The sequence below is a fragment of the Delphinapterus leucas genome, chromosome 1, assembly GCF_059928025.1.
Source record: "Delphinapterus leucas isolate spDelLeu-1000000601 "Yukka" chromosome 1, BTC_Dleu_Yukka2, whole genome shotgun sequence".
NCBI classification, from domain to species: Eukaryota; Metazoa; Chordata; class Mammalia; order Artiodactyla; family Monodontidae; genus Delphinapterus; species Delphinapterus leucas.
In genome coordinates, this window is record NC_143129.1 from 152,924,825 (window position 1) to 152,951,900 (window position 27,076).

Genomic DNA, 27,076 nt, shown 5'->3' on the forward strand with positions numbered 1-27,076 from the left:
CACTAGCGGCAGAGTCAAGCACAGAGAGGAGGGTTTGCGCCCTCAGCACAGCTTTGACCCACCCCCACTGGCTTTCTGAGTCCAGAAGAATGGGCGTATGAGTAGCTTCACAGGCACAGGACTGGGGCCTAGACTGAGGCCTGTTCTCCCATCTGCAGCTTTACTACTCCGTGTTCTGACAGAGGGTCTGGAAGCAAATACAGATGTGAACACACAACATGAGCTCCCATCACAGCTCTACCACCTTCCACAAGTACTTGGCCTTTCTTATCCTTTTGTAAAAAAGATTGATGTGAGGATTAAACAGATATGTCAGGTATTTACAGTATTGCCTGGCATATAAGAAAATTCTCTGAAAAGGTGACTTGGAGACAGTCTTTCATTCAGCTAAAGGAACTTGATGAACTCATTCCTGTTTTTTTTTTTGCGAAAGCCAGTCTTACTGCCCACTTCTTCATCCAAATCCAAGCTTCTTCAGGACATCACCCAGGAAGCCTTCCAGGTTCTCAAGGTCACCATGAAACAGGGAGCTCCTGTAGCCGTACATACTTACAGAAAGACAACCCAGTCATGTTCCTCCCAAGTTGGAGGCAGGGGGGATGGTCACAAGTGAAACCTGAATTGTTATATTGGGTGTGGCCCCAGACCCCAGTGTCAGCCAAAGGTCAAAGGCCTGATAGTCAAGAACAGCCTCCGGGCTTCCCTGGTGGCGCAGTGGTAGAGAGTCCGGGTTTGTGCCCCAGTCTGGGAAGATCCCACATGCCGCGGAGCGGCTAGGCCCGTGAGCCATGGCCGCTGAGCCTGCGCTCCGCAACAGGAGAGGCCACAACAGTGAGAAGCCCGCGTACCACCAAAAAAAAAAAGCTCCCTCCGCCTCCAACATTGCATATTCAAACTGCAGGTTCTAACCTGCTGTCTGTACAGTACAGCAAAGTAGCCCTATGAATGCTGGAAATACTAAACCCCTTAGGTAGTAGAGGGCAGGCACTGTTTGGAATTCAGATCCAAATACCGCCTGGTGAATAGCAATTTCTTAAAGGTCAGGTCAGAGGCAGCTGAGTCATGGGTCTCACACTAGCCCTACACCCTGGACATCAGCGAGGGCCCAATGGGATGGCTTTAGTAACAGTGCCCTAAGCACCAGCAGCACCCTTACACTGGGCAGCCAGAACTGCTGACCCATTATCCACCTTTCAACCCCACTGAAATGCTCCAGGCAGCCCATGATCCCACTCTAATATCTTTAAACACAAGCCCAGAGACCAAGAGTTTTTTAGCATCTTTATTTAAGAAGTCAAAACTGTGGACAGGTAACAATTCCAACTGTTGATATTTTCTGTTATAACAAATATAACTCAACCAGCCAGTTCTCCCCCCAGATTCCTTCTTCCAACCACATCCAGAGTGTCCATCAGTCAGTCAGTCCCTTAGTCACTTTCAAACCAGAAAGCTCAATTTTCTACAATTAGCACACCAGTTTCCTCAAGGATCACTCCCCGCTCCCCAGCCCCAAGTTTTCTTCAGTTCTTTTTTCCAGGACAGGATTATGGCCCCAGTTGGAGACGAGGTGGATAAGACAGGTGCCACCTAAGGCCTGGCTTAGAAGCTGTTATCAGTTCACAGTCAAGGTCCATCAAACAGTATCAGCACCGAAGAGCAAGATCTTCACCAAGTCTTGTTTTTTATAGCTCCTGTCCAGGGAGAGCACCATTCAAAGTTCACAAGACAGCTGGGTTCAGAGTATTTATGATGGAAAAAATATAGCACCACTGGAAGATAAGGGCCTACAGCCACACTTGATTTCATCACCTCCACATCAGACAGGAATCTGGATTAGAACTTCCAACACAGAGATCAGTACAGAGGAGGGAAAAAAACCCACAAAAACCTTTGGCCACCATATAAAACCCAGAGTGCTCCAAGGCACACATTTAGCCAATATTTAAGGAAAAAAAAAAAAATCATCGAAGCCTCAACCTTTGCTTACAATCTTTATTGAAGTTATACAAAAAGAATCCCCCAAAAGTGAAAAAATACATTATATACAAAAACACTTTCCATTGGGAGGAAGGCTCTGCTCCCTCTCTTAACATGCAGTGCTTTCAACTGTAGCTCCAGCCTCCACTGTCCCCTCCACTGCTGCCCGGCATTCAGCCTGATTCTCAGCCTGGAAGATAAACAGGGAGCCTGGGCATAAGTGACCCTACTTTAAGCCATTCTTTCTTACACAACTGAGCAGGCCTCAGTCAGAGGAAATAAACACAGGTCCCTTAAATTCTGCTTTGCTCTCTACACTAAAAGAGCAATGACCACAAGTTATAAGGCCATTTCCTAAATTCTCTGTAACAGGGCTGACAGAGCCAGTGTTCATATTAGAAAAAGGAGCAAAAAAAAGACTGAATGGTCTTGCCAATTAAGTGTCTTCTCATACATTCATTAGAGTGGGACCGGTGATATGTATATAGGTTCCATTTGTCAATGAGACGTCCTATATTTTGTAACCAAACTGTTTCCTGTATGACCTCATTGTTTTTATGAGGGTTGCACTCAAGTAATCCAAACAGGCTCAAGTTGGGGAACATGCACTTAGGAGGACTGGTTTCCCCAGGCCCTGAGAACAAGGGGAAATGAGGCAAGTGTCCAAACCCTGCTTAACTGCCCACCTCCTCCTCCATGTTTTCCGAAACTTCAGTTCCACTGGAGACAGCATCCCCACTGCCTCCATTCACCTCCGGCTCTTGTTTGGCTTTCTTTGCATCATCTTTCCGGGGGCTCTCTTCCTCCGGTTTTCTCTAAAGATATAATTTTCACAAGTGTGCTTAATGTTTTCAAAAGGACAACTGTAAAACAATTCCTTAACGCCCTCCTCTTCCCTATGGTGCAAAGACTCCAACACCAGGATTCACGGCTCTAAGGGTCTCCCTGGCCACAACCTGTCCTCTGCAGAAATAGATTGGTCTGCCCGAACATACCAATTCAGCCTCTCTAATGGAAGAGTGGGGTGGGGATGAGGAATAGATCTGAACAGTAACCAACCCACAAATTTGAATTCCTACATTTGAGTCAGGAAACAAAGCAAGAGTTCAGGCTCTTCCACAGGAGAAAAAAATTACTGCAACAGGCAGAAGGCAGACTCACACAAGTTTAAGTATCAAGAGATCTGCTGCTGAATGACTACTGTAAACCTGCCAGCTTCCTAAGATGGGCTGATCTGACCAGTCCTCCTCATCACCTTTCCTGAGAGCCCTTGGGCTAAAAACCAGGAAAGTTTTGCTAGAAGACATATTCAGTCAAGACCGATCTTCATTCAAATCCTCGCCTATTTTTGCAAAACGAATGTCTTATTGCACCTAGTATGAGGGGTGTTCATAGGAAAGATAGTCCTCATGTATCATTTGGAGGAAAAAAAAAATGCAGAGTGAGAAGAAGACGGAAAAGAAATGACCACATATAGATTTACCTTCTTTCTGACAAGGTGAGAAATATCAGTCACACAATTTGATGAGGAAGCACCATCTGTTGGCTTTCTACAGGCGATCTGGCAATAAGAAACCTTTGTTAGCAATGTACTCCTAGACAAACACTGAGGTCTAATATTAAGTGACAAAAACCACCTGAATACCCACCATGGAGACTGAAGAGCCTCCTCCACTAGGAGTGAAGCCTGAAGTAGAGCTCTCCACCTGTGTGAGAGATGACAAACCCAGGTGGGTCCCAGGACAGAGCCCACCAGGTCACCCACCTACAAGCAACTGTTTAAGACCTCAAATACTAGTGGCCACCATATAGTAGCAACATCACTCACCTCCTCTACTCATACCCGTGGTCACACATAGTAAGTAGCTGAGATAGAATTCAAACCCACAGTCTGGCTCCAGAGCATATTGTCTCAAGCATTAACATTTACTATTTGGGAGGAACAGTATATGAGTTCTCACATTCCCTCTGACCTCCAACTCCCTGGAAACCAAGTCATAAGTTAAGATTCTTAAGCAAATGACACGCTAATACCATGATAAAGGGCCTTCAACAATATCGAATATACTATTATCAAAACTTTAAAAGGAAACCAAACGAACCAGAGTTGCTTTCAGAGCCAATTCAGCTACATTCCCACTACGCTGGGACTCCTTTGCATCTTCTATCTTCTCTCTAATTTCAGGTAGCAGCTCCTTCAGCTCCTCAATTTCTTTCTCATATTCAGTAGGTGATCCTTCGGCCTCCTTCATATGCTCTTTAAGTACAGCTAGGAAGAACAGGCTGAAGTGATCAGTAACAGATAACACAAAAGAAGCCTTTTTTTTTTTAACTGTCAATACTGGATCCATCAAAATCATTGTGGAAACAGCTGATGCTTACTCACCCATTCTCTTCTCAATGACTTCAATAGATTTGCTGAACTGTGCCACTGCTTCATCATACTGAGAGTTGTACCCATAGGCCAAGCCCAGCTGGTAGTGGGTCTCTGCAAGGAGCCGATCATGGGCTTCCAGGTACTGCTCCTGCAGGTTTAGGCAAGCCTGGAACTCCTCCACAGCTTGGATGTAATTCTCTAACGAAGAGAAAAACAGCAAGCAATACTTCTAAAATTTCAGACCATGCTGCAGGAATATGCTCCCATCTTATATTTCATTTTTCTTTGTAGCATCTCCAGGACCCTTGACTAAAAACCATCAAAATGACTTTAAAAAACCTACTGAGGTGCTTCCCTGGTGGTGCAGTGGTTAAGAATCCGCCTGCCAATGCAGGGGACACAGGTTTGAGCCCCGGTCCGGGAAGATCCCACATGCCACGGAGCAACTAAGCCCGTGCACCACAACTACTGAGCCCGCACTCTAAAGCTTGTGAGCCACAACTACTGAAGTCTGCGTGCCTACAGCCCATCTCCGCAACAAGAGAAGCCACCGCAATGAGCAGCCCGTGCACCGCAATGAAGAGTGGCCCCCGCTCACCCCAACTAGAGAAGGCCACGCAGAGCAAGGAAGACCCAACGCAGCCATAAATTTAAAAAAAAAAAAAAAAATCCCTACTGAGAAGGACTTCCTTGGCGGTCCAGTGGTTAGGACTCTGCACTCCCAGTGCAGGGGGCAGGGGTTCAATCCCTGGCTGGGGAACTAAGATCCCACATGCTGCACAATACGGCCAAAAATAAAAAAAGCCTACTGTCCTTTTAAAGCTAATCGCCCACAATTTATGATCAACTGAGCTAGATTTTAAGGAATTAGAGGAAGATTAAGGCAGGGGCAAGGGATGTGTTAGAGAAGAGAGTAAAATGGAAAATGTATTACCAGATTCAACACTAACTTCTCCAAGTTTAAGATGTGCCTGTGCAGCATAAAGCTGAGCTTCTTTCGTGTCTTGCCTAAAAGAGGGAAAGATGGTCAGAAACCTTATTAATAAGCATCTGTCGAACCCTAACTGCTTTGTCTTCAACCACCAAGCTCCCAACCTAAGCCTAGAAGCACCAAGAGTTTTACCTTTTAAAAATGATCTTTGCTAAATCCAGCATATCCCAGGCAAGCTCTAGGTTCCCAATCTCCTCTTCTTCATTTTCTTGAAGAGACTGAAGTATATCCAAATCATTAGCATTAGGCAGAAGTACAAGACAGGCATCATTTGATTATAAATCTAAATGTATAATTTAGTATAGCTTGGGGGCGTGGGACGGGGAGAGACTGATATAGGATTCAAAGTTCCTATTTTTCTCCCTAAACCTACAGAATGGACCCCTACAAAGTCTACCCTATATCACCTTATGTCAGTGATAGTTAGCAGTGATATGCTGGGTCATGTCCTAACTGACAGGACCCCCTGGGTTCAAATGGATCTGTCTATTCCCAGCATGAATAAAGGGTCCCCAATCCCTAACCAAGAAACAGCTACCTATAATAATCATGCCTATACTAGTAAACCAAAGTCCCACAATAAGAAAGTAGACAATGATACTGAACAAATAATTCACCTTGTTTTCAAGAAGTGAATCATTTGGTGTTTCTTCAGCCTTGTCATTTTCTTTATCCTCCTCTTCTGAGCCCTCGGTTTCTGCAAGTAAAAATTCTTCAGTATTGAGAATATTAAGGATCTGACAAGTCAAAAATTCCAATAAACATTTGTCAAATAACCTATATTCTGAGGTAGGACAGGCCAGATACTAAGCCAAATCAGTTAACATCTGAACTGGACGTAAATAATAAAGCCAGTGGTTAACAGTCTAATTCAAGTCTAATCCAGACTTAAGACTGTATAATCTTATAGTGTCTATGGTTCAGAGCTTCAATGATCAACAGGCTATGTTTCTCTTCTAAAAGTCAACCTGGACCGTTCAGATCAAAACAGATTAGCTGACTTTTATTCATGGGCTTTAGAAGCTCCCATCTACTCAACCAGAATCAGTTGGAGGCCTCAGCCAGTATTCCTGGGGTCTTTAAGCCAATTGTCAGTTAATACTAATAAGGCTAAGAAAATACCAAAGGTTAAATTACTCCAGTCCATTCAAAGCAAGAATACTCAAGAGACTAGCTTTCCCACAACAGAACTGTGAACGGAAAAGCATAGCCCTTACCAACTCTCACCAATGAGCATGCCACACACTCCAGCCAGCTCTAAGCACGTACAGAATTTGAGTGAGCAGTACCATGTTAAAATTTCCAGCCATATCAACACCATATTAACAACACTCACAAGTTAACTGCCTGTAAGGACAGGCTGCTGATAAACAGCTCTACACATCACTTAAGGTTCAAAATGTCAAGTGATTAATAAATGAACCTTTGGGGGTCCACAATTCATGAAATGGGTATAATGTGCCTATCTCTGCCATCTTTCATTAAGCATTTAACAACAGCAGAAAAGCTCAAATACTGTCTCCTAACTAAAAACTAGGCCTTAGAGCCATGAAGTCAGGTTAAAGGACTTTTATCTAACAATACTGCTTCAGGATGGGAATAGGCACAGAAAAGTCCTATAAATTAGGACAAACTAAAGCCCTCTAAGAACCAGTTAAAGTTACAAGCTAATTATAGTTAACCTCTACAGCAAACAAACCCCATTTTATCAAGTGCCTCCCTTTTCTCCTGTTGACTATGTAATTTGGTGCTTCTGAAATATAAGTACCCACACCACCATACACCATTTTATTTCCATGCCCAAATTTCGAAGTGGTTTGTGTACTTAGTTCCCTGATGTTAGACTAGATGGGTGGTTTTATTGACTCTGACAGTGAAGCCCAACCTCCACCAGAATATATGACAGGTGGAGCAGATCTTTGTATTTCTCACAATACTAAAAAAACCAAACACCTTACCTTCCCAATTTGTAGGAAAATTTGACAAAATGTTGTTTATTCTGTATTCTTATTTATCTGGTATCTGTTCCACTCATACCAAACTGCTAAAAGTTGACTTCTAATTTGGCATAAAACAGTTATTTGGAGTTTTACATCAAATTTTTAAATTAAAATTCTTATAATGGTCTGAGAAAAATATTGGTTTCTCTTGAGGAATCTATACTACCTTCATGGAATGGTGGAGAGGGAGCCAGGTTAATGAGAAAGCCATTACTTTAAAATAACACTTTCCAACCTGGTAACCTGTAGCCACATATTACTAGGAATGCAGTGAAGGCCTCAGTAAAGAGATCTGTTAAAATATTTTCTAAGCTTCTTTGAAAATGGAGTCTTTTTTGTGGTATGCCATCCTTCAGAGAAAGGGAAACAATGTTTTATAACATACCATTTCTCTGATCTTGTAGCATCTTCAAAACAGTACGGGCAGAGAGTTGTGCAAACCAGAAGAATAACTCTCAAAGGCCAAGTAAAGGCAATCTGATTCTCTGGTTATTCTAGCATTCCCAAAGGATAGTCAGGAAACACTACAAATTGACCTGTACAGTCTATCTGAGCATGGCCAAGCTTTATGCCTACAACATTAAAATTTTGTTCGCTTACCAATCATATCTAGTGTGACAATGAGAAAAGAATAGGCTTATTATCTTTTTTTTTTTAAGGGATATAGAGAGCCCAAGAGATGGCAGGAAATGGAGGTTTTAAGAGAAAACCTCTTGTAAGATTTCTGCAGGCTAGTGTTACCATGTAAATTTCTGACAAGAGGTGGGTTAACAGAAGGGATGAAAGTTGCCTTCCTCAGTGTGAGGTATCTTGGGAAGAACAATACATTCAAATCAGATCTAGGGTCAGATTCCAGTACTGTGATGTACTGTTTGACCCTAAACAAGTCACGTAACCCCTAAGCCTCAGCTTCCTCATCACTATAACTGGAGTAATACTACCTACTTACACAGTACTGTATTTTGGAATCAAAAAGTAATGTATGTGAGAGACTAACAATGTTACTTGTGAGACTCAAATGAATAGTTTTTCAACTGTGGAGAAATGACATCTCTACTGTAGCTTATTATTCAAAGTCCAACTTCAGAGAGCCAGCAGAGCTTTTTACTACTCTAGCTAATTATCATTAAAAATTAAGACATGGGAGGTTTTTTTAAATTGAGGAATTCAGTCCTGTGCTTTTCCCATAGGTATCTCCTAAAGCCCAATAAGCAGCCCAATGGTTCTACCATTTAGCCAATTCACTACTGGTTACCATGCCTGTGCTGGCTGGAGTACAGGGACCTGCACATAGGTAGAAGGAAGTTTACCAGAATCAGCTACACATATTGATAATGGGTCTTTGAACATCTAAAACTTAAGAGAACTCGAAGTAGTCTGTCAATTATATAAGTAATATATATGTGTAATAATGATTAATTGGAATATACCTATGGTTATTAATAACAACATTAGATAAATCTTATGGACAGTAGAATCCTCAAATGATAGTATAACTCAAGTCAGACGTGCCAGTTATGGAGTTGCTAATTAGAGGCTTATACATCTTGATGAAACTGAATCACAATTAGACCAATAATACTATATAAAGCATTCACACTTTATAATGTTCTAAGTAACAAAAAATTCAGTTTAGCAGCCAAAGCAAGCATGAAATGAGGGGGGAAAGCAGCAAGAGGGCTTAACGGTTAGGTTTTCTGTTATCTTTGGAGGGGGCTAATTTAACTAATGTGAATAAGCCTCTAAACACTTACTGAAGACTAAAAGTAAAGATTACCAGAGTTCTTCCACTCTGGCGATAGAACATTCAAGGGTTAACTGCCTTCATTTAAATGGCATGCCTGCTTAAGTGTATCAATTCAGTGGATTCTACTGCTCTAATCCTGATTCCTAAAGCAGAGAAAAAGGAACCAAGTGAACAGTAAATTTAAAAATCAAGAGGCATGCAAGTGAACATCCATTCAGCATTCTCTGCCAGCCTAGCGCACTATTTCCCTATCTACCCCACTTCCCACCCACCTTTATTGGCTAGTATGGTACAAGTTACTGATAGCTAGCCAAGTCTCAGATATCACAGAAAGGCCTATTTTGCAGTTAGTAAAGCGTTAGTTTGTAAGCCAGCTAAAGAAGACTTGCTTTAACTTGCTCAACTTATCACCACCTTCTTAAACTAACCCCATTTTCACTTAGCCCTTTCCTAATCCAAAGGCAGACGGAAAATCCTGAATGGAAGGCTGACTTTTACCCATGATTAGTGAGTCAAATCCAGAATGTACTCCACCCACTGCAGCTCTTGCATGTCCCGGTTACCTTCACCCTCTTTCATCTGTTCTTCTTTGTCTTGTGTTTCTTCGTTAGCAGCTATCTTAACTTTGTCTTCAGGGGATTTCTCAGTAGCCCCCTGGGCTACCTTAGTCTCAACCCCATCTCCAGCTGCCTCAGACTCTTCTATAGACAGCTTAGTCTCCTCCTGGCTAGGAACCAACTCTGCCCTGACCTTCTCCTCTAGTCCTGAGCCATCTTTTGTTTCTGTCCGTCCTTCTGCATTAGTCTTCGGTTCATTAGGAGTGTGATCCCCTGCAGCTGATAGTCCATTGACTGCACCATCCTTAGGGAGAACTGGCTCCTCCTGCCCAGGCTTCTTGGAGACTTCTGATCCAGCTTCTGTAGCCGAGGCCTCTGCAGCCTGTGCTGTCACCTCTGGTGACTCTTCAGCAAGAGGCAATTCTTGCCCTACCAACTGCTCAAGAACAGCCTTTCCTGGCTCACTTGCAGAGACAGCTACCTGCTCCTTTGGCTCATCCCCACCCACATCCACTGGCTTGACTGCTTCTATCTCCACTGCAGTGCCCTGCTCTTCTAGAGTCACAACAGGTTGCTCTTCTGAAGCTTCTTTTGGTTTCTCCTCTATGCTCGCCATTACTTCTCCCTGACCTCCTTTTTCTCTGAACTCTTCTTGGACATCAGTTCCAGAAACTGATTTTCCTTCCTCAGCATCTGGTGTTTCCTGTTCTGCCTTCTTAGAAGTGACTTCAGCTTCATTCAGTCCTTCTGGTGCTGCTGTTCCTTTTCCCTCTTTAGTGGTTTCAGTTAACTGATCTGGAGTTGATTCAACTTTTTCCTGTAGTTCCCCTGCAGGCTCACTTATATCCATATCTTCTCTTCCACCCTTCTCCATATCAGTTTCCTGTTCTTTATCCGTTTCAGGCTTTACCAGAGACTTGTCTTCTGTTTTTTTGGCTTCTTTTTCTCCCATGGCGTCATAAACCTGTTCTCTCAACTCTTCCCTTGCTTCCTCTACATGGTTAAAGAACATGAAGCATAAACATGTCTTCGAGTTTAATGATAAAGGCATAAATGGAAACTAAAAATACATTCCCTTTAAACCCTCAAACAGCCTGGCTTATGTTTTAGCAGATGGCCTGCAAATTATCTGCCCCCTTGAGAAAAGCAAAGGGAAACTCCCAGCTAGCAGAGCAACTTACTGCAAAAGAAACCCAAGCTCCTTAAATTAGATATTATTTTACTTGAGCATTCTGATATCAGTTAGGTAAGAGATGCCAAGCTTTACATTCTCTTCTATGCACTATATAGACCTCCATCTGATACGTAAAATTCTAGCAGCCAAACTCAAATTAGAAATTAACATTTAATTTTCTTAGACACAAAAAAATGTAAAAGGGCTCCAAAAGCACAGCCATTAAAATAACTGAGCTGTAAAGACTTTTTAAAATTCACATCAGAAAAATATTTAAGGTTGTTTTAATACTTAAAACATCAATTTAAATAACCAGACTTATTTGGGAAATTAAGTTATCCCCTTACAAAAGCCTGCTATCTGTTTCAGTAATCAGCCACCTCCCCTGCAGTCTCCACCAGATGCAGGTGTCACCCCAGGAGAGACCATTCAGGATAAGGAGAGCCCTATTTCCATCACTTGTACACAAAAAATAAACGTCGCATCTCTTGAATGTCACATGTAACTCCACATACCATCTATGTTATCATTATTTTCTACCAGAGTTTCTTCTTCTGTTTTTTCTCCTTCCTCCTCTTCCACATGCACACCTTCCAGGGCATTTCCCAACACACCATTCTCCATTCTAGCAGAACAAAAGGAGAAAGCACTAAAGGTATGATGGCTAGAACCTAACAGTCTTTGTAATACAGAAACTGTAGTCCTGTATTATAAAAGCAACAGAAGAGTAAGCAAGTACAGAGAATATAAACTATAAGCACTCATGAAAGAAATGCAATGATCAAAACCTTTTAATATAAATTAAGGCTGTAAGAGCACTGAAAGAAATAAACATACCCTTTTTATCCAGCCACCTGAAAAAACACTGATGACTCTTATCAAAAGGGCCATATTTCCCAAACTTCTCATCCACCTACATTTCTCTAGATGGCCAAAAACATTCTGGCAAGGTTTTCAAGACAAATCCTTAGAATGCTCTACAAAATTAGAAAACTTAGCAGAACTGAGATTAAATAGATTACAGAATATTTGCTCCTCTGTGTACCCTCAATATATTTTATTCTGATTAATAAATTCTGGTGGAAAATACACAACAACTTTCCAACAGTTAAGACTACTTGTGAGTCTTATCTTAAGACATTTTCACATGCCAGTGTTTTCAAATTGTCCTTCATTCAGTCCTTCTTATGGATGACTGTTTTGGGCTAGCTGAGAGTGATTTCAAAGGTTCTCTCTCTAAATTGGACTTTTTGATAAATTACTGACTATTCACTAATGGAAAGACCTCTGCTTTAATTACTGCAAAAGTCAAAACCTAAGTATAACTTTACTCTTTGTATCAAGTGACTTTCAAAACTCCCATCAAGGGAATTCTCTGGTGGTCCAGTGATTAGGACTCCGCGCTTTCACTGCTGGGGGCGCAAGTTCAATCCCTGGTTGGGGAACTAATATCCCACAAGCCCACAGCATGCCCCCGCCGCCAAAAAAAAACTTCCATCAGTATTTCATGCTCCTTCTAAACCCCCCCAGTAAAACCAGTCCCACTTAGCTCATGTGAAATCTCAAAGCTAGTAAACAATCTTAGCAAACGAAGCAAGTTTTTAAATAAGACTACTATGATACAAAACATATTACTTAAAGACTTGGCTTGAAAGACATACCTTGCCAACTCCAGAAGCGATTTCCCATAGAAAAAGAAGGCTTCTCCACATTCATTAGCCGTCTCTCCATACTTCTTACCTCTACAAAGAGAATAACAGCTAAGATCTGAATTAACATCTAAAAATTTTTTCCCCTAGTTCTTTAGCTATAAAATGACATTTCTTCTGTAACACATCCTTCTAGGAAACCAATGCTCCACTCCTCTTGCTTTGAAGTCAAAGTCCAAGGGACTTTAAGGATGAATGAATTAGTGTTGCCTGTTCTTCATCTATGTAGTATATAATTACAAATTTAGATATATAATATACATTATATAATTAGAATATAATATATACTCTAAAAGACATCCATTTGCTACAGTTATACTATATAATCTAAGAGCCAAATTACATTAATAGGCATTTCTCCTGGTATAAGATAGGGGTCAATACGGGCCAGAATATTGTTAGAGTTAGAGGGCCTTTGGCTGGGACCCAAAGCATGAATAAGGTCCATGGAAAGGCATGATGATAAAGAGTTAAGAGAATGTTCTCTGGAGCCTGACTGCCTAGGTTCAAATCTTGCCTCTAACTTTTAACCTTAGTCAAGTTACTTAATCTCACAGTACCTTAGTTTTCTCACCTGTAAAATGGAAATGTTAAGAACCAGTCAGAGATATTGCAAGAACTAATTAAGTTAATGTATATAAAATCATTTAAAATAATGCTTAGAAATACAGATAGCACTATATATACAAATTTAAGCTATTAATATCTAGACAGGGAAGAAGAAGAGGAAAAAAATCACAAGTGTGATAAATGGTAAGGAGGAGGTACTTTATGTGGAGTAAGGAGACCAGCTTTCATGGGGTAAAGGATTGGCAGAAATCATGCTAAGTCAGGCCAACTAATAGCCTGAGAGATTAGTGAGAGTAAACAGTACAACTAAACAAAGAAACTATTGTGATGAAGGTCATGTTTAAGGGTAGTCTACTAGATTAGAATAATGCATCTCAAATTTTCCTCCTAAATACCCTTAATGGCAGGACAGTGAGAATACTGAACTTTCCAGGAATAAGGAATAAGCTAAGAAGCGTGTTTCTATGTGCTTAATCTTAAAAACTTAGATTTTAACATTTTCATTTTAAGATAACCACATACTTTTATATAAAAATACCTAAATACTCAGCATCAGATGAAATCTGGGCCCTACCCTCAGCACACCACTGAATACCAGAACCTCAGCTCTTCAGACTCAGGTGATGATGAAGAGACCAGAGGCCAGAGGCCAATAATCTGAAAAGATTATTGCAGACATCCAGGAGTAAGATTCTGTTCTAGAAGGAGTAAGGGTTGTGGGGGAAAATGGACAAATATGACCCTGAACCAAAACCAGGACAAGTTAGTTAGTTAGTGATGAACAGAAAACAAATTACCTTATAAGTTTTATAGTTATAGGAATAAATTTACACATGAAAAATAATCAAAACTTCTTAAACTCTTGCTCTTTATTCTTTTTATCCCATTAAACAACTTTTTATGATTGAACTTTATTAGGAACACAATATCCCATCATAGCAAAACACAGTACTTACAAAAGACTAGCTGCTTCCTGGAAAGCATTGACAGCTGCTGGAATATCCCCCATCACCAGATGTTTCTGTCCTAAACCCAATAGTTTCTTAGCTTCACTATCCACATCCAGACTGCAAGATAAAGATTTTTTTCAAACGTCAAATACTTTTAGAACCAACATTTTTGGAATACCTGCTACATTTAAACCATAATACTTGAATTTCTTTAAACCTCTGAACTACTCTGGCAAGGCTTAGCTAACCCACACTTACGTATCACTAAAAAAGCTCACTACTAAGATATATGAATGGTAAATAAGCACATGAAAAGACGCTCAACATCAGTCATTTGAGAAATGCAAATTAAACTCATAATGAGATACTATTATACTCCCACTGGAATGGCGAAAATGTAAAGACTGACCACATCAAGTGTTGGCAAAGATGTAGAGCAACTAGAACTCTCATATTCTGCTGACGGGAATGTAAAATGGGAGAGTCACTTTAGAAAACAGCTGGAGAGTTTCTTAAAGTTAGATATATACACACCATATGATATCTAGCCATTCCATTCCTAGGTATTAACCCAAGAAAAATGAAAGTATATGTCCATAAAGACACGTACACAAATATTCATAGCAGCTTTATCTACAGTAGCCAAAAACTAGAAACCCAAATGGATAAAAACTGTGATGTATCCACAATATGGAATATCAATAAAACGGAATGAACTGCTGAAACACATAACATGGATGAATCTTAATTATGCTGAATCAAAGATGCCATACCAAAAAAAAAGTACATACAGTATGATTCGATTTAGATAATATTCTACAAAATGCAAACTCATCTACAGCAACAGAAGGTAGATTAGTGGTTGCCTGGAGAGGGAATGAAGTACAAAGGAGCATAAAGAAATTTTGAGATGATAAATATATCCTTATCTTATGATATTGGTCTACAGGTATATACACATGTAAAAGCTCATCAAATTGCTCACTTCAAAACTGTGCAGTTTAGGGGACTTCCCTGATGGCGCAGTGGTTAAGAATCCACCTGCCAATGTAGCGGACACGGGTTCAAGCCCTGGTCCAGGAAAATTCCACTTGCCGCAGAGCAACTAAGCTCGTGTGTCACAAATACTGAGCCTGTGCTCTAGAGCCCATGAGCCACAAGTACTGAGCCTACATGCCACAACTGAAGCCTGTGCACCTACAGCCTGTGTCCCACAACAAGAAAAGCCACCGCAATGAGAAGCCCACGCACCACAACGAAGAGCACCCCCACTCGCCACAACTAGAAAAAAGCCTACACACAGACCCAGTACAACCCAAAAAAAAAAAAAAAAAAAAAAAACCTTCAAAAAAATAATAATAATAGAAGGAGAAGACTACTTAGAAAGAATCTAGGCTAAGACCGAGGAAATAGTAGAAATGGTTAGATTCTCAATATACTTATTTTGGAATTTGCTAATGTACTGGATACATAATTTCTTGAATGAAAAAGTGATAAAACCAATGTGCTTTCTGGCCTGGGCAACTGTAATAACAATGGACACTTACTATGTGTCATGTGATAATTATACCTATATTTACATTTAATCTTGGTATCCACTTCATAAGGCTGTAACTTATCTCCATTTTACAGATGTGAAAACTGAGAGTTAGTGGCAGGGACCATCTAGATCTCTAGACCATCTAGATCAAGATTTATACAACACTGCCATTTACTGAGATAGTCAACTGAGGAAAAAGAAGGTGAGGGGCAGGGTAATCTAGTTTTGGACATGTTAATTGTAAGATGCCTACTGAACCTCCAAGATATTCAAAGGAAGAGATTCAAGAAACATGTAGGGACTAAAGATACAAATGGGGTGTCATGTGCTTAAAGCCACAGGTCTGAGCTAAACTGGGGGAGATTTACCTAGGGAGTGACTATTAATAAAGAAGTCATAGGACTGAGCCCTGAGAGCATTTCTACATCAGAGGCAGGGGAAATGGGGAAGAACAAGCCCTTGTCACTCCCCCTACTGAAAAAATAGCTAGTAAGGGAAAAAAATATAGTATCCCTGAAGCCAAATGAAGACATGTAAAGAAAGTGATCCACTGGATCAAATGTTACTGACAAGATTAACTAATCACTAGATTAAGGAATAATATAGATGGCATTAATGACCATTAAGCAAAACCACTTTTTTTTTGGTGGTACGCGGGCCTCTCACTGTTGTGGCCTCTCCCACTGTGGAGCACAGGCTCCGGACGCACAGGATCAGCAGCCATGGTTCACGGGCCCAGCCACTCCGCTGCATGTGGGATCTTCCCAGACCAGGGCACGAACCCGTGTCCCCTGCATCGGCAGGCGGACTCTCAACCACTGCACCACCAGGGAAGCCCAAGACCATTTTAGAATGGTGAAAGAAAAACTTGAAGAATGTTCAGGAAATAAAAAAGGGGAAGTAAAGAAACAAAGTAACAACAACCCTTTCATGTTTTCTTGTCCAAGAAACAGAAATGAAGTAATAGGTAGAAGGGGATTGTGGGGGATCAATGAAGGGTTAAAAATAGGAATACAGGGCTTCCCTGGTGGCGCAGTGGTTGAGAATCTGCCTGCTAATGCAGGGGACACGGGTTCGAGCCCTGCTCTAGGAGGATCCCACATGCCACGGAGCAACTAGGCCTGTGTACCACAACTACTGAGCCTGCACGTCTGGAGCCTGTGCTCTGCAACAAGAGAGGCCGCGATAGTGAGAGGCCCCCGCTTGCCACAACTAGAGAAAGCCCACGCACAGAAATGAAGGCCCAACGCAGCCAAAAATAAATTAATTAATAAACTCCCACTCCCAACATCTTCTTTAAAAAAAAAAAAAAAAGAGGAATACAGTTGACCCTTCTCAACAACCAAAGATTAAAAATACTCGGGGGGGGGGGGTACAGTGTGTGGTAATTCCAGAAAGCTCCAAAAAGCAAAACGTGAATTTGCTGCACATTGGCCAACTATTTACATAGCATTTTCATAATATTTACAACTATTTATGTTGTACTAGGTAGTATAAGTAATCTAGAGACAATTTAAAGTATATAGGAGTATGTGTTCAGTTATATGCAAATACTATGCCATTTTATATAAGGGACTTGAGAATACACAGATTTTGGTACTGGGGGCGGGGGGCGGGGGTATCCTGGGACCAATCCCCCATGAATACCAAGGGAAGACTATGCAATACAAATAATAAGACTATGCAGTACAAATAAGCTCATAGGAGAGGAATGCAATAGTACTGCTGGATAGAGAACTACAAGAGCTCTCTGTTTTTGAGTAGATGACTGAGGATGGGATCCACTGAACAAGTGGAGATGTTGGTCTTTATATAGAAAAGCAATGGGGACTTCCCTGGTGGTGCAGTGGTTAAGAATCCACCTGCCAATTGCAGGGGACACAGGTTTGAGCCCTGGTCCGGGAAGATCCCACATGCTGCAGAGCAACTAAGCCCATGTGCCACAGCTACTGAGCCTGCGCTCTAGAGCCCACGAGCCACAACTACTGAAACCCGCGCACCTAGAGCCCGTGCTCTGCAACAAGAGAAGCCACCGCAATGAGGAGCCCGCACACCGCAACAAAGACCCAACACAGACTAAAATTAATTAATTAATTATTTTAAAAGGAGAGCAATGGCTCGCAAACTTTTTGGTCTCCAGACTCTCTACGCTACCAAATTACAGAAGGCCCTCGAAGAGCCTTTCTGTATGTGAGTAATATCTATTTGTATTTACCATATTGAAATTAAAACTAAAAAAATTTTTAAATATTTTAAAATGTTACATGTTAACATGACTTCTATGAAAAAATGACTATATTTCCCAAACATAAAAAATTTAGTGAGAAGCACTACTGAACATTTTTACAAATCTCTTCAATGTCTGGCTTAATAGAAAAGCTGGATTTTCATATTCATTTTTCTGCATTTAACGCATTGGGATTTGTTGTTTTCATTGAAGTATAAAATATCTGACCTCACACTGATACCTGTTTGGAAAAGGGAGTACTTTAATAACCTTTTTAAATTTTTTTGTGGGATCTTAGTTCCCTGACCAGGGATCAAATCCAGACCCCTGGCAGCAGAAGCACGGAGTCCTAACCACTGCACCACCAGGGAATTCCCTTGAATAATCTTGTAAATGGCTGTGGATTTTCTTCTCTGATACTACACCAAAACTCAATGAGAGGTAGTTCCTTAAAGGTTATTTGCAATGCAGAATCTGAAAATGTATTGATGAACTTTTCATACTGCTACATTAAAAATCATTGTTCTGGGACTTCCCTGATAGTGCAGTGGTTAAGAATCCGCCTGCCAGTGCAGGGGACAGGGGTACGAGCCCTGGTCCAGGAAGATCCCACATGCCGCGGAGCAACTAAGCCCATGCGCCACAACTACTGAGCCTGCACTCTAGAGCCTGCGAGCCACAACTACTGAGCCCGTGTGCCACAACTACTGAGCCCGTGTGCCACAACTACTGAAGCCCGCATGCATAGAGCCTGTGCTCTGCAACAAGAGAAGCCACCGCAATGAGAAGCCTGCACACCGCAATGAAGAGAAGCCCCCGCTCACTGCAACTAGAGAAAGCCCCCGCAGCAATGAAGACCCAATGCAACAAAAAATAAACTTATTTATTTAAATAAAGTAAAAATCATTGTTCTATCTTGTACTCTGAATAGATCTCCTATTCATGAATGATTTTGTACACTCATATACATAGCAGCATTATTCACAATAGCCAAAAGGAATCAACTCAAGTATCCACTGACAGATGAATGGATAAACGAAATGTGGTCTATACATACAATGGCATATTATTCGGCCTTAAAAAGAGAACTCTGACAGATGCTATAACATGGATTAATCCTGAAGACACTATGCTAAGTTAAATAAGCCAGTCATAAAAAGACAAACGACGTAGGATTTCATTTATAAAAGGTACCTAGGGTAGTCAAATTCACAAAGACAGAAAGTAGGATGGTGGCTGCCAGGGGCTGCGGGAAGAGATGGGACGTTGTTTAATGGGTAGAGTTTCAGTTGGGAAAGATGAAAATGTTCTGGAGATGGATGACGGAGAGTTTCACTTCTGCAAGAAGGGACTGGCTCCACAGTAACGTACATGTACTTAACATTACTGATCGGTACACTTAAAAACGGTTATGATGGGGCTTCCCTGGTGGCGCAGTGGTTGAGAGTCTGCCTGCCGATGCAGGGGACACGGGTTCGTGCCCCGGTCCGGGAAGATCCCACATGCCGCGGAGCGGCTGGGCCCGTGAGCCATGGCCGCTCAGCCTGCGCTTTCGGAGCCTGTGCTCCGCAACGGGAGAGGCCACAACAGTGAGAGGCCCGCGTACCGCAAAAAAAAAAAAAAAACGGTTATGATGGTAATATTTTTTAAATATTTATTTATTAGGCTGCATCAGATCTTAGTTGTGGCAGGCAGGATCTTCGCTGCAGAGCGTGGGCTCTAGAGCGCGTGGACTTCGTTGCCCCGTGGCATGTGGGATCTTAGTTCCCCGACCAGGGATCGAACCTGAGTCCCCTGCATCGGGAAGCGGATTCTTAACCACTGGACCACCAGGGAAGTCCCTATGATGGTAAATTTTACGTTATATGCATTTACACCACAATAAAAAACAAGAACCACCACCACCACCACCAATTTCATCAGAAGAGTCTTGAAATATTGGGACTACATGAGACAGGCTCACGGCAGTCAATACAACTTCTAAGATTTTAATTTATTTTCATTTGAAAGCTAAAATTCTATCACTGACAACAGATATTCTCAGTTGCCTCCCTTAAAGTGACAGCCTCACTTTATTAATTTTTGAGAAACCGTCTGCCAAATACCCAAGTCTGAGTAATCAGTCTGTTGTTCATCCTTTGAAATCCAGAATTCCATGAAAATTTTCTTTTTCTTTTTTTTTTTTTTTGCGGTATGCGGGCCTCTCACTGTTGTGGCCTCTCCTGTTGCGGAGCACAGGCTCCGGACGCGCAGGCTCAGCGGCCATGGCTCACAAGCCCAGCCGCTCTGCGGCATGTGGGATCTTCCCGGACCAGGGCATGAACCCGTGTCCCCTGCATCAGCAGGCGGACTCTCAACCACTGTGCCACCAGGGAAGCCCCCAAAATTTAATTCTTTATTCAAACAGTCACACAAATACTTTTCTTAAAGACAACCATCTTACCTACCTACTTCAGGGTGCAGAATTAGCATTCCTATTTCCCATTTTGTCACACAGATTATTCTAAAACCATGTAGTGAAGGACTGAGAATAAATTTATTAGTTTCTATTGCTTAATCGTGGAAGCAACAGAAGTGAAACTGGGAGTGAACTACTTGTACTGCCTTGACCTTTGTTAAATAAAGGGCCAGCAGGTTTACCCACCATTGATTTTGCACCATTAGTGCCAATGTCAACCAGCGAAAACGGCAAACGGTCTACCAATATGAAAAATTTTGACCTTACGGAATCTCTGAAAGGGTCTTGGGGATCCCAGGGGCATACAGACTGCACCTTTAGAACCTCTGAATAAGAGCATGGACCCACATCCAGAAGAATGTGGGACTTCCCTGGTGGCACAGTGGATAAGACTCCGTGCAGCCAATGCAGGGGGCCCGGGTTCGATCCCTGGTCAGGGAACTAGATCCCACCACAACTAAGAGTTCGGGTACCGCAACTAAGGAGCCCGCCGGCTGCAACAAAGACTGAGAGCAAACAAATAAATAAAAAAGAAAAGAAAAAATAAAGAAAGAAAAGAATGTGTGGGTACAGATTTAAGATAGATTAAGAAACTCCTCTTCCTAACTACTTATTACTGAACAATCAAATTTTTTATATATTTATTTATTTTTGGCTGCATTGGGTCTTCATTGCTGCATGCAGGCTTTCTCAGAAGTTGCACGCAGGCAACTTCTTCGTTGCGGTGCATGGGCTTCTCATTGCAGTGGCCTCTTGCTGCGGAGCGTGGGCTCAGCCACGTGGGCTTCACTAGTTGTGGCACATGGGCTCAGCAGTTGTGGCTCATAGGCTCTAGAGCACCGGCTCAGTAGTTGTGGCACACGGGCTTAGCTGCTCCGCAGCACGTGGGATTTTCCCAGACCAGGGCTCGAACCCGTGTCCCCTGTGTTGGCAGGTGGATTCTTAACGACTGCACCACCAGGTAGTCCCCAATCAAATTTTTTTAAAAAGTAAAATCATCAAGTAAGAGCAAGAAGACAGGTGACGGTACTGAATATTAAGAAGTTACTCAGCAGAATGGGAGAACAACTTGGCCAGGGAAACATGCTATAGTTGCCAGGCAGTACTAAATAACCATTTCAGATCAGCTGTTACAAATTTATGAGACTAGTCATGTTTTTTCCAACCATCCTTCCAAGTTTCTCTCAGAATCAGATTATCATGCTCCTCAAAAGATCATCAATGCTTAGAATATTAATAATCACATATCAGCAGTGTTCCAGGGGTGAAGTAGCCTAGCTACATTTATACCTTATTCTCAGTCCAGAAATTTAATACTATGGTATATACCAAGACTCTAAAAAGGTTACGCGAATGTGTGTTTAGGACCAATCCTGAGCAGTACTCCTTCCACCCCAAAACGAGACTGACTCACAAATCAGTAGGTAGTATTTGTAAAAGACATGGTTTAAATAACCAAGATAACAATGGAATTTAAGACCACAATGTGAAATGATGAAACAAATGAAAAACTTAAAGACTCTTAAAAAGAAAATGTGCAGATATTTTGCAAAAAGGATTAAACAGAATTTAGAACAGTAATTTTCAACCTAAGTGAGCTTAAGATTTAACAGGAAGCTTTTCCAAAACACTCATACACTAAAAGCTTAAGAAATGAAATCTCTAGGAATGCAACCCAGGCATTTACCTTTTGGATAAGCTTTCTAGTTAATTAATTATTATGCTTACCTCTGGTTAAAAACCACGGTCACATCCAGATGGGGAAGTTACATTGAAGTACATGTGAGCTCAATATAAAATTTAAAACTTTCAACCAGAATAACAACAAAATTGAAAATGGCAACCTTACAAAACAGCAATCTAAATCAGTAGAAGTATTCAAAGAAAGAGTAAGTTAGGGACTTCCCTGCTGGTCCAGTGGTTAAGAATCTGCCTTCCAATGCAGGGGACACAGGTGGGGAACTAAGATCCCACATGCTGTGAGGCAAATAAGCCCATGTGCCACAACTAGAGAGCCCGCACACCAGAACTACAGAGTAGCCTGTGCACCACAACTAGAGAGAGGTCTGCACTGCAACTAAGATCCGACACAGCCAATAAATAAATAAATAAAATATTTTTAAAGAAAAGAATAAGTTAGGGACTTCCTTGGTGGCACAGTGGTTAGGAATCCGCCTGCCAATGCAGGGGACACGGGTTCGAGCCCTGGTCTGGGAAGATCCTACATGTTGCAGAGAAACTGAGCCCGTGCGCCACAGCTACTGAGCCTGTGCTCTAGAGCCCGCGAGCCACAACTACTGAGCCTGCATGCCACAACAACAACAGAAAAATAAGTTAGCATTTGCCAGGCATGTTGGGTACTAAGTAAGAAGAATTAAACAAGTTTTTCAATTCTAATATCTTAATCAAATACAAAAAAACCTGACGACATCACTGTCAGGACTCCATACTTTAAACAGGTACTTTAACATTCAGTCTTATTCGTTACCTATTGAAAATAATGAAACAAACTGCCCTCAAGTTATATAGCTCTTAGTCTATGTTCCAGATATAAATCTAATTGCACCATGTAAATAATCTTACCTCTCCACTTTATCTGTAGAGGTAGAAGGAGCAGGGGCATCTTCTTCAATTCTGTAATGAAAAATTAAGGGGAAAAATGTAAAAATGAAGGCTATTTTAAGACTGGAAATTAAACAAATTAAGAAAATATGGGGACTTCCCTGGTGGTGCAGTGGTTAAGGATCCGCCTGCCAACGCAGGGGACACGGGTTCGAGCCCTGATCTGGGAAGATGCCACATGCCACGGAGCAGCTAAGCCCATGCACCACAGCTACTGTGCCTGAGCTCTAGAGCCCGTGAGCCACAACTACTGAGCCCTCGTGCCACAACTACTGAAGTCCGCGTGCCTAGAGCCCGTGTTCCACAACAAGAAGCCCACACACCACAATGAAGAGTAGAGTCCCCGCTTGAGGCAAGTAGAGGAACCCCACGCGCAGCAACAAGACCCAATGCAGCCAAAAATAAATAAATAAATAAACTTTATAAAAAAGAAAATATAAAGCCATAAAAAGAGCGATTTATTGGGCTTCCCTGGCGGCACAGTGGTTGAGAGTCCGCCTGCCAATGCAGGGGACACGGGTTCGTGCCCCAGTCTGGGAAGATCCCACATGCTGCGGAGCGGCTAGGCCCGTGAGCCATGGCCGCTGAGCCTGCGCTCCGCAACGGGAGAAGGCCACAACAGTGAGAGGCCCGCGTACCGCAAAAAAAAAAAAAAAAAAGAGCGATTTATTAAATGCCCAAAATATTAAGGTTTTACATAATATTTACATTATAAAATTTAATCCTTACTCATTCAAATAACCGTTGTATGCTTATTTGCTACACATGAAGTATACTACAGTGAACAAGACAGTTACATCCTAGATTTGAGTTTACGATCAGACAGAAGAGAATGCAGTATTTGTTATAACCCAGTATGTGCAATCCTGAAAATCTCACATTCTGCAACTGCTCACTAAAAATAAGTTTTTTTAAAAAAAAAGAAGCAGTTTCCCAGAACATTCATTTTTTTGAAAAGTACTAATAAATATCTTTAAAATATTTCATAGTTGTGTCATAGTTGTGTTTACTAAAAAAGTCTAGAAATAATGACCAACTCGGCAGCACGAGTAACCCCCCTAGCACCTAGACTGTGCTCCTGAAAATCCATTTCCCACTAAAAATAACCAAGACTCTACTGAGAAATAATTGATTCTAAGCCAGGGCAGGGGAAGTACATAGGTGAATCTGGGACAATTTCATGCCAGAAAGCAACAATACTATATCTAATATTATTTAGGGTCATATCTACTTATCGTCATGCTAAAAGGAATTATAAAGGAAAAGTGGAAATCCAGGGTAAAGCATGGGAAGAGTTCTTTGTACTATTTTTTTCACTTTTCTATAAATTTGATGTTTCATATTTACAAAAGTATTACAAAAGCACACTTAGGAGCCAACCTCAGTAAAATCTCACTGGCCAGAAGGGACAATGAGCATCAACAAAGATAATAATTGCATAACCAACAAGGACCTACTGTATAGCACAGGGAACTCTGCTCAATATACTATAATAACCTAAATGGGAAAAGAACTTGAAAAACAATAGATACATGTATATGTATAACTGAATCACTTTGCTGTACACCTGAAACCAACACAACATTGTTAATCAACTATACCCCAATATAAAATTTAAAAAATTTTAAGATAATTACAATGATTGAAAAACTCCAAATATGTTTAAATCCATGAGTTCACAATGACACAAAAAACCCCAAAAAGAACTCGTTAGTCATTTTTAGAGACTGACAGGAGACCACTGCATTATTTTGAAAATTGATAAATGGGAAGAAATTTACCCTTTCTTTACAATAAAGTTATACCTTAGGTAGTTATACCTTAGGTATCATTTTTAGAGACTGATAGGAGATCACTGAATTAATTTGAAAATTGATAAATGGGAAAGAATTTACCCTTTCTTTACAATAAAGTTATACCTTAGGTAGGTTTCAAGACAGGGCCGACTTAAGTTATTACTTAGGAACCCTATAGATTGACACCATTCACTTGGTATTAATTTAAATTCTTGTCTCTTTTTACCTGCCCCATCATCAGTTTTCACCTATATGCCAAAGGCAACATTCAGCTAAGTAAAGACATATTATCATTTATAAATGTGCCCCCAAGGCACACCATGAGAGCTGAGAATGCTGTTAGCTGTGGTGAAATGGAAAAAAGAAAGAACAGTGGGAAAACAGGAAACTTTACTAGTGAGTACTAACATCTCAGGAGCAATAAATTAGAATTGAAGTATGTACAGCAAGAAACAGTAGAAGTATGAGAGAACACAAGAAGCTGTAGGAGAGAAAAAGGCTTTCCTATATAGACATTACCGAAAACTCCTCCAAAGGTTAAAACATACATATAAATAGAACTGAGTCAACTAATTTTTCACACCTGGACTTTCTTGTTTAGTGATAACAAATTTATTAAAATAGCAGTGTAATATACACAGTACGGACAAAACAAATGAACAGTTAAAAAATAGCTTGCTGGGCTTCCCTGGTGGCACAGTTGTTGAGAGTCTGCCTGCCGATGCAGGGGACACGGGTTCCCGTGCCCCGGTCCAGGAGGATCCCACATGCCGCAGAGCGGCTGGGCCCGTGAGCCATGGCCGCTGAGCCTGCGTGTCCGGAGCCTGTGCTCCGCAATGGGAGAGGCCACAATGGTGAGAGGCCTGTGTATCGCAAAAAAAAAAAAAAAAAAAAAATTGCTTGCTCAATTCAATAAATAAATATACTAATTCAAAAAATTAAATTCAATAGACATTTTAGTACCCACTATATGCTAAGCATCAGAAACAGTCTCCAACAAAAGTTAAAGCAGAGGAGACAGGGAATTCCCTGGCAGTCCAGTGGTTAGGACTCCTCGCTCTCACTGCCAAAGGCCTGGGTTGGGGAACTAAAATCCCACAAGGCGCCGCCAAAAAAAAAAAAGCAGAGGGGACAACTTGAGAAAGGCAGAAGAGATTAAATGCCAGGCAGGGACTAACTATATTGGAGTCTGAGTTCTAGAAAATGCTTTAGAGATGAAAAGGTGTCAGTTTCTTTCAGCAGGATCCAAAATCTTTGCTCCTAACTCCTAATCCTTTTGAGAATGTTATATTGGTCTACAAATTTGATGAAAAGCCCTGGGGGGAGGGGAGGCAGGGAAATGGGGTTGAAAATAATCAGAGACTTCACCGTTAGGGTGACAGGAATAAAGCACAATTTAAATGCTTTCAGCTGCAACATAAGCAAGCAGATGATCTGACCAGAACGCTGGAATGGCCTTGGATCCTTATCTCCTAAACACCTCCTGTCATAGCTAATTATGTTCAAATAGTTTAACTAAGGGATTATTCTGGCCAAATTCTAGCACAGAGCTTCTCATATTACCTGTGACTGAAGGACCAGACTTTTAATTTCAATGTGTAAGACATGGGTTTTTATAAAGTATTAACAGAAATGTCAGAGTAATGTCAAATTTCTTTGTTCCCAAATGCTTACTCCCAATTTTTATACATACACACAGCATGGTTTGTGGGATCTTAGTTCCCCAACCAGGGACTGAACCGGGAGCCACAGCAGTGAAAGCGTGGAGTCCTAACCACTGGACCACCAGGGAATTCCCTACACTTGTATCTTTGTAGACCAGTAACGAACAGGTCACAAACCAATACCAGTCTGTGGCACACACAAAGTGGTAGTAACACAAACGTCCAGAGTATGAGTACTAAAAACAAACACGTTAACACTGTACATACATGCTACATTCAGGGACCAGTAGCAACAATAATACACAAAATGTTTTGCACCCCACATAGGTGACAGATGAAGTGCAATACTATTAAACTTTCACGGTTAGCCATAATGGAAGTTATCAGGCACCAGATTCAAATAACTCAAACTACTAAAAAAAACAGCCAACATACACGAAACACCAGTTTTACACCAGTAGCACAAGACAGTAATCTGAGAGAAGGGAAACAAATGAGGTGAGTCCTATGAGTATCCCCAGGTTACTATCTGGAGAGACTTGTCCACAGAACAGAGAAGGACCATCAACAAAGTCCATCTCACAGAATTGAGAAGACAGAATTTGAGGTTTGGGGTGGCCTAGGTAGCTAGAATTTACAGGACAGACTAGAGAGAGAGCTATAGAGAAAGCAAGCTTCAGAGATCTGTAGATGCTTCCCCCCAGTCTTTGTTTAAGT

General features: G+C 41.3%; 2 protein-coding genes across 3 annotated transcripts in view; one reads left to right on the forward strand and one right to left on the reverse strand.

The window, feature by feature from the left end:
* The window catches only part of CCDC17 (coiled-coil domain containing 17), a 31,184-nt gene extending 5,585 nt beyond the window's left edge, over positions 1-25,599 (forward strand). Inside the window, 1 exon segment of the mRNA XM_022575582.2 lies at positions 2-25,599. Coding sequence (XP_022431290.1) covers positions 2-79 — 78 coding nt within the window. The 3' untranslated portion in view covers positions 80-25,599.
* NASP (nuclear autoantigenic sperm protein) overlaps positions 1,979-27,076 on the reverse strand; it is a 35,522-nt gene continuing 10,424 nt past the window's right edge. Inside the window, exons 2-15 of one of the 2 annotated variants that reach the window (XM_022575581.3) lie at positions 22,861-22,911; positions 14,059-14,169; positions 12,485-12,565; positions 11,339-11,448; positions 9,656-10,642; positions 5,963-6,042; positions 5,478-5,563; positions 5,289-5,362; positions 4,364-4,552; positions 4,080-4,246; positions 3,627-3,683; positions 3,461-3,538; positions 2,664-2,792; positions 1,979-2,167 (exon numbers count right to left, since the gene is read on the reverse strand). In XM_022575581.3, the coding sequence (XP_022431289.1) occupies positions 2,087-2,167; positions 2,664-2,792; positions 3,461-3,538; positions 3,627-3,683; positions 4,080-4,246; positions 4,364-4,552; positions 5,289-5,362; positions 5,478-5,563; positions 5,963-6,042; positions 9,656-10,642; positions 11,339-11,448; positions 12,485-12,565; positions 14,059-14,169; positions 22,861-22,911 (2,281 nt within the window). In that variant the 3' untranslated portion in view covers positions 1,979-2,086. The remainder of the gene's footprint in view (positions 2,168-2,663; positions 2,793-3,460; positions 3,539-3,626; positions 3,684-4,079; positions 4,247-4,363; positions 4,553-5,288; positions 5,363-5,477; positions 5,564-5,962; positions 6,043-9,655; positions 10,643-11,338; positions 11,449-12,484; positions 12,566-14,058; positions 14,170-22,860; positions 22,912-27,076) is intronic. The other variant, XM_022575580.3, reaches the window with a different exon arrangement.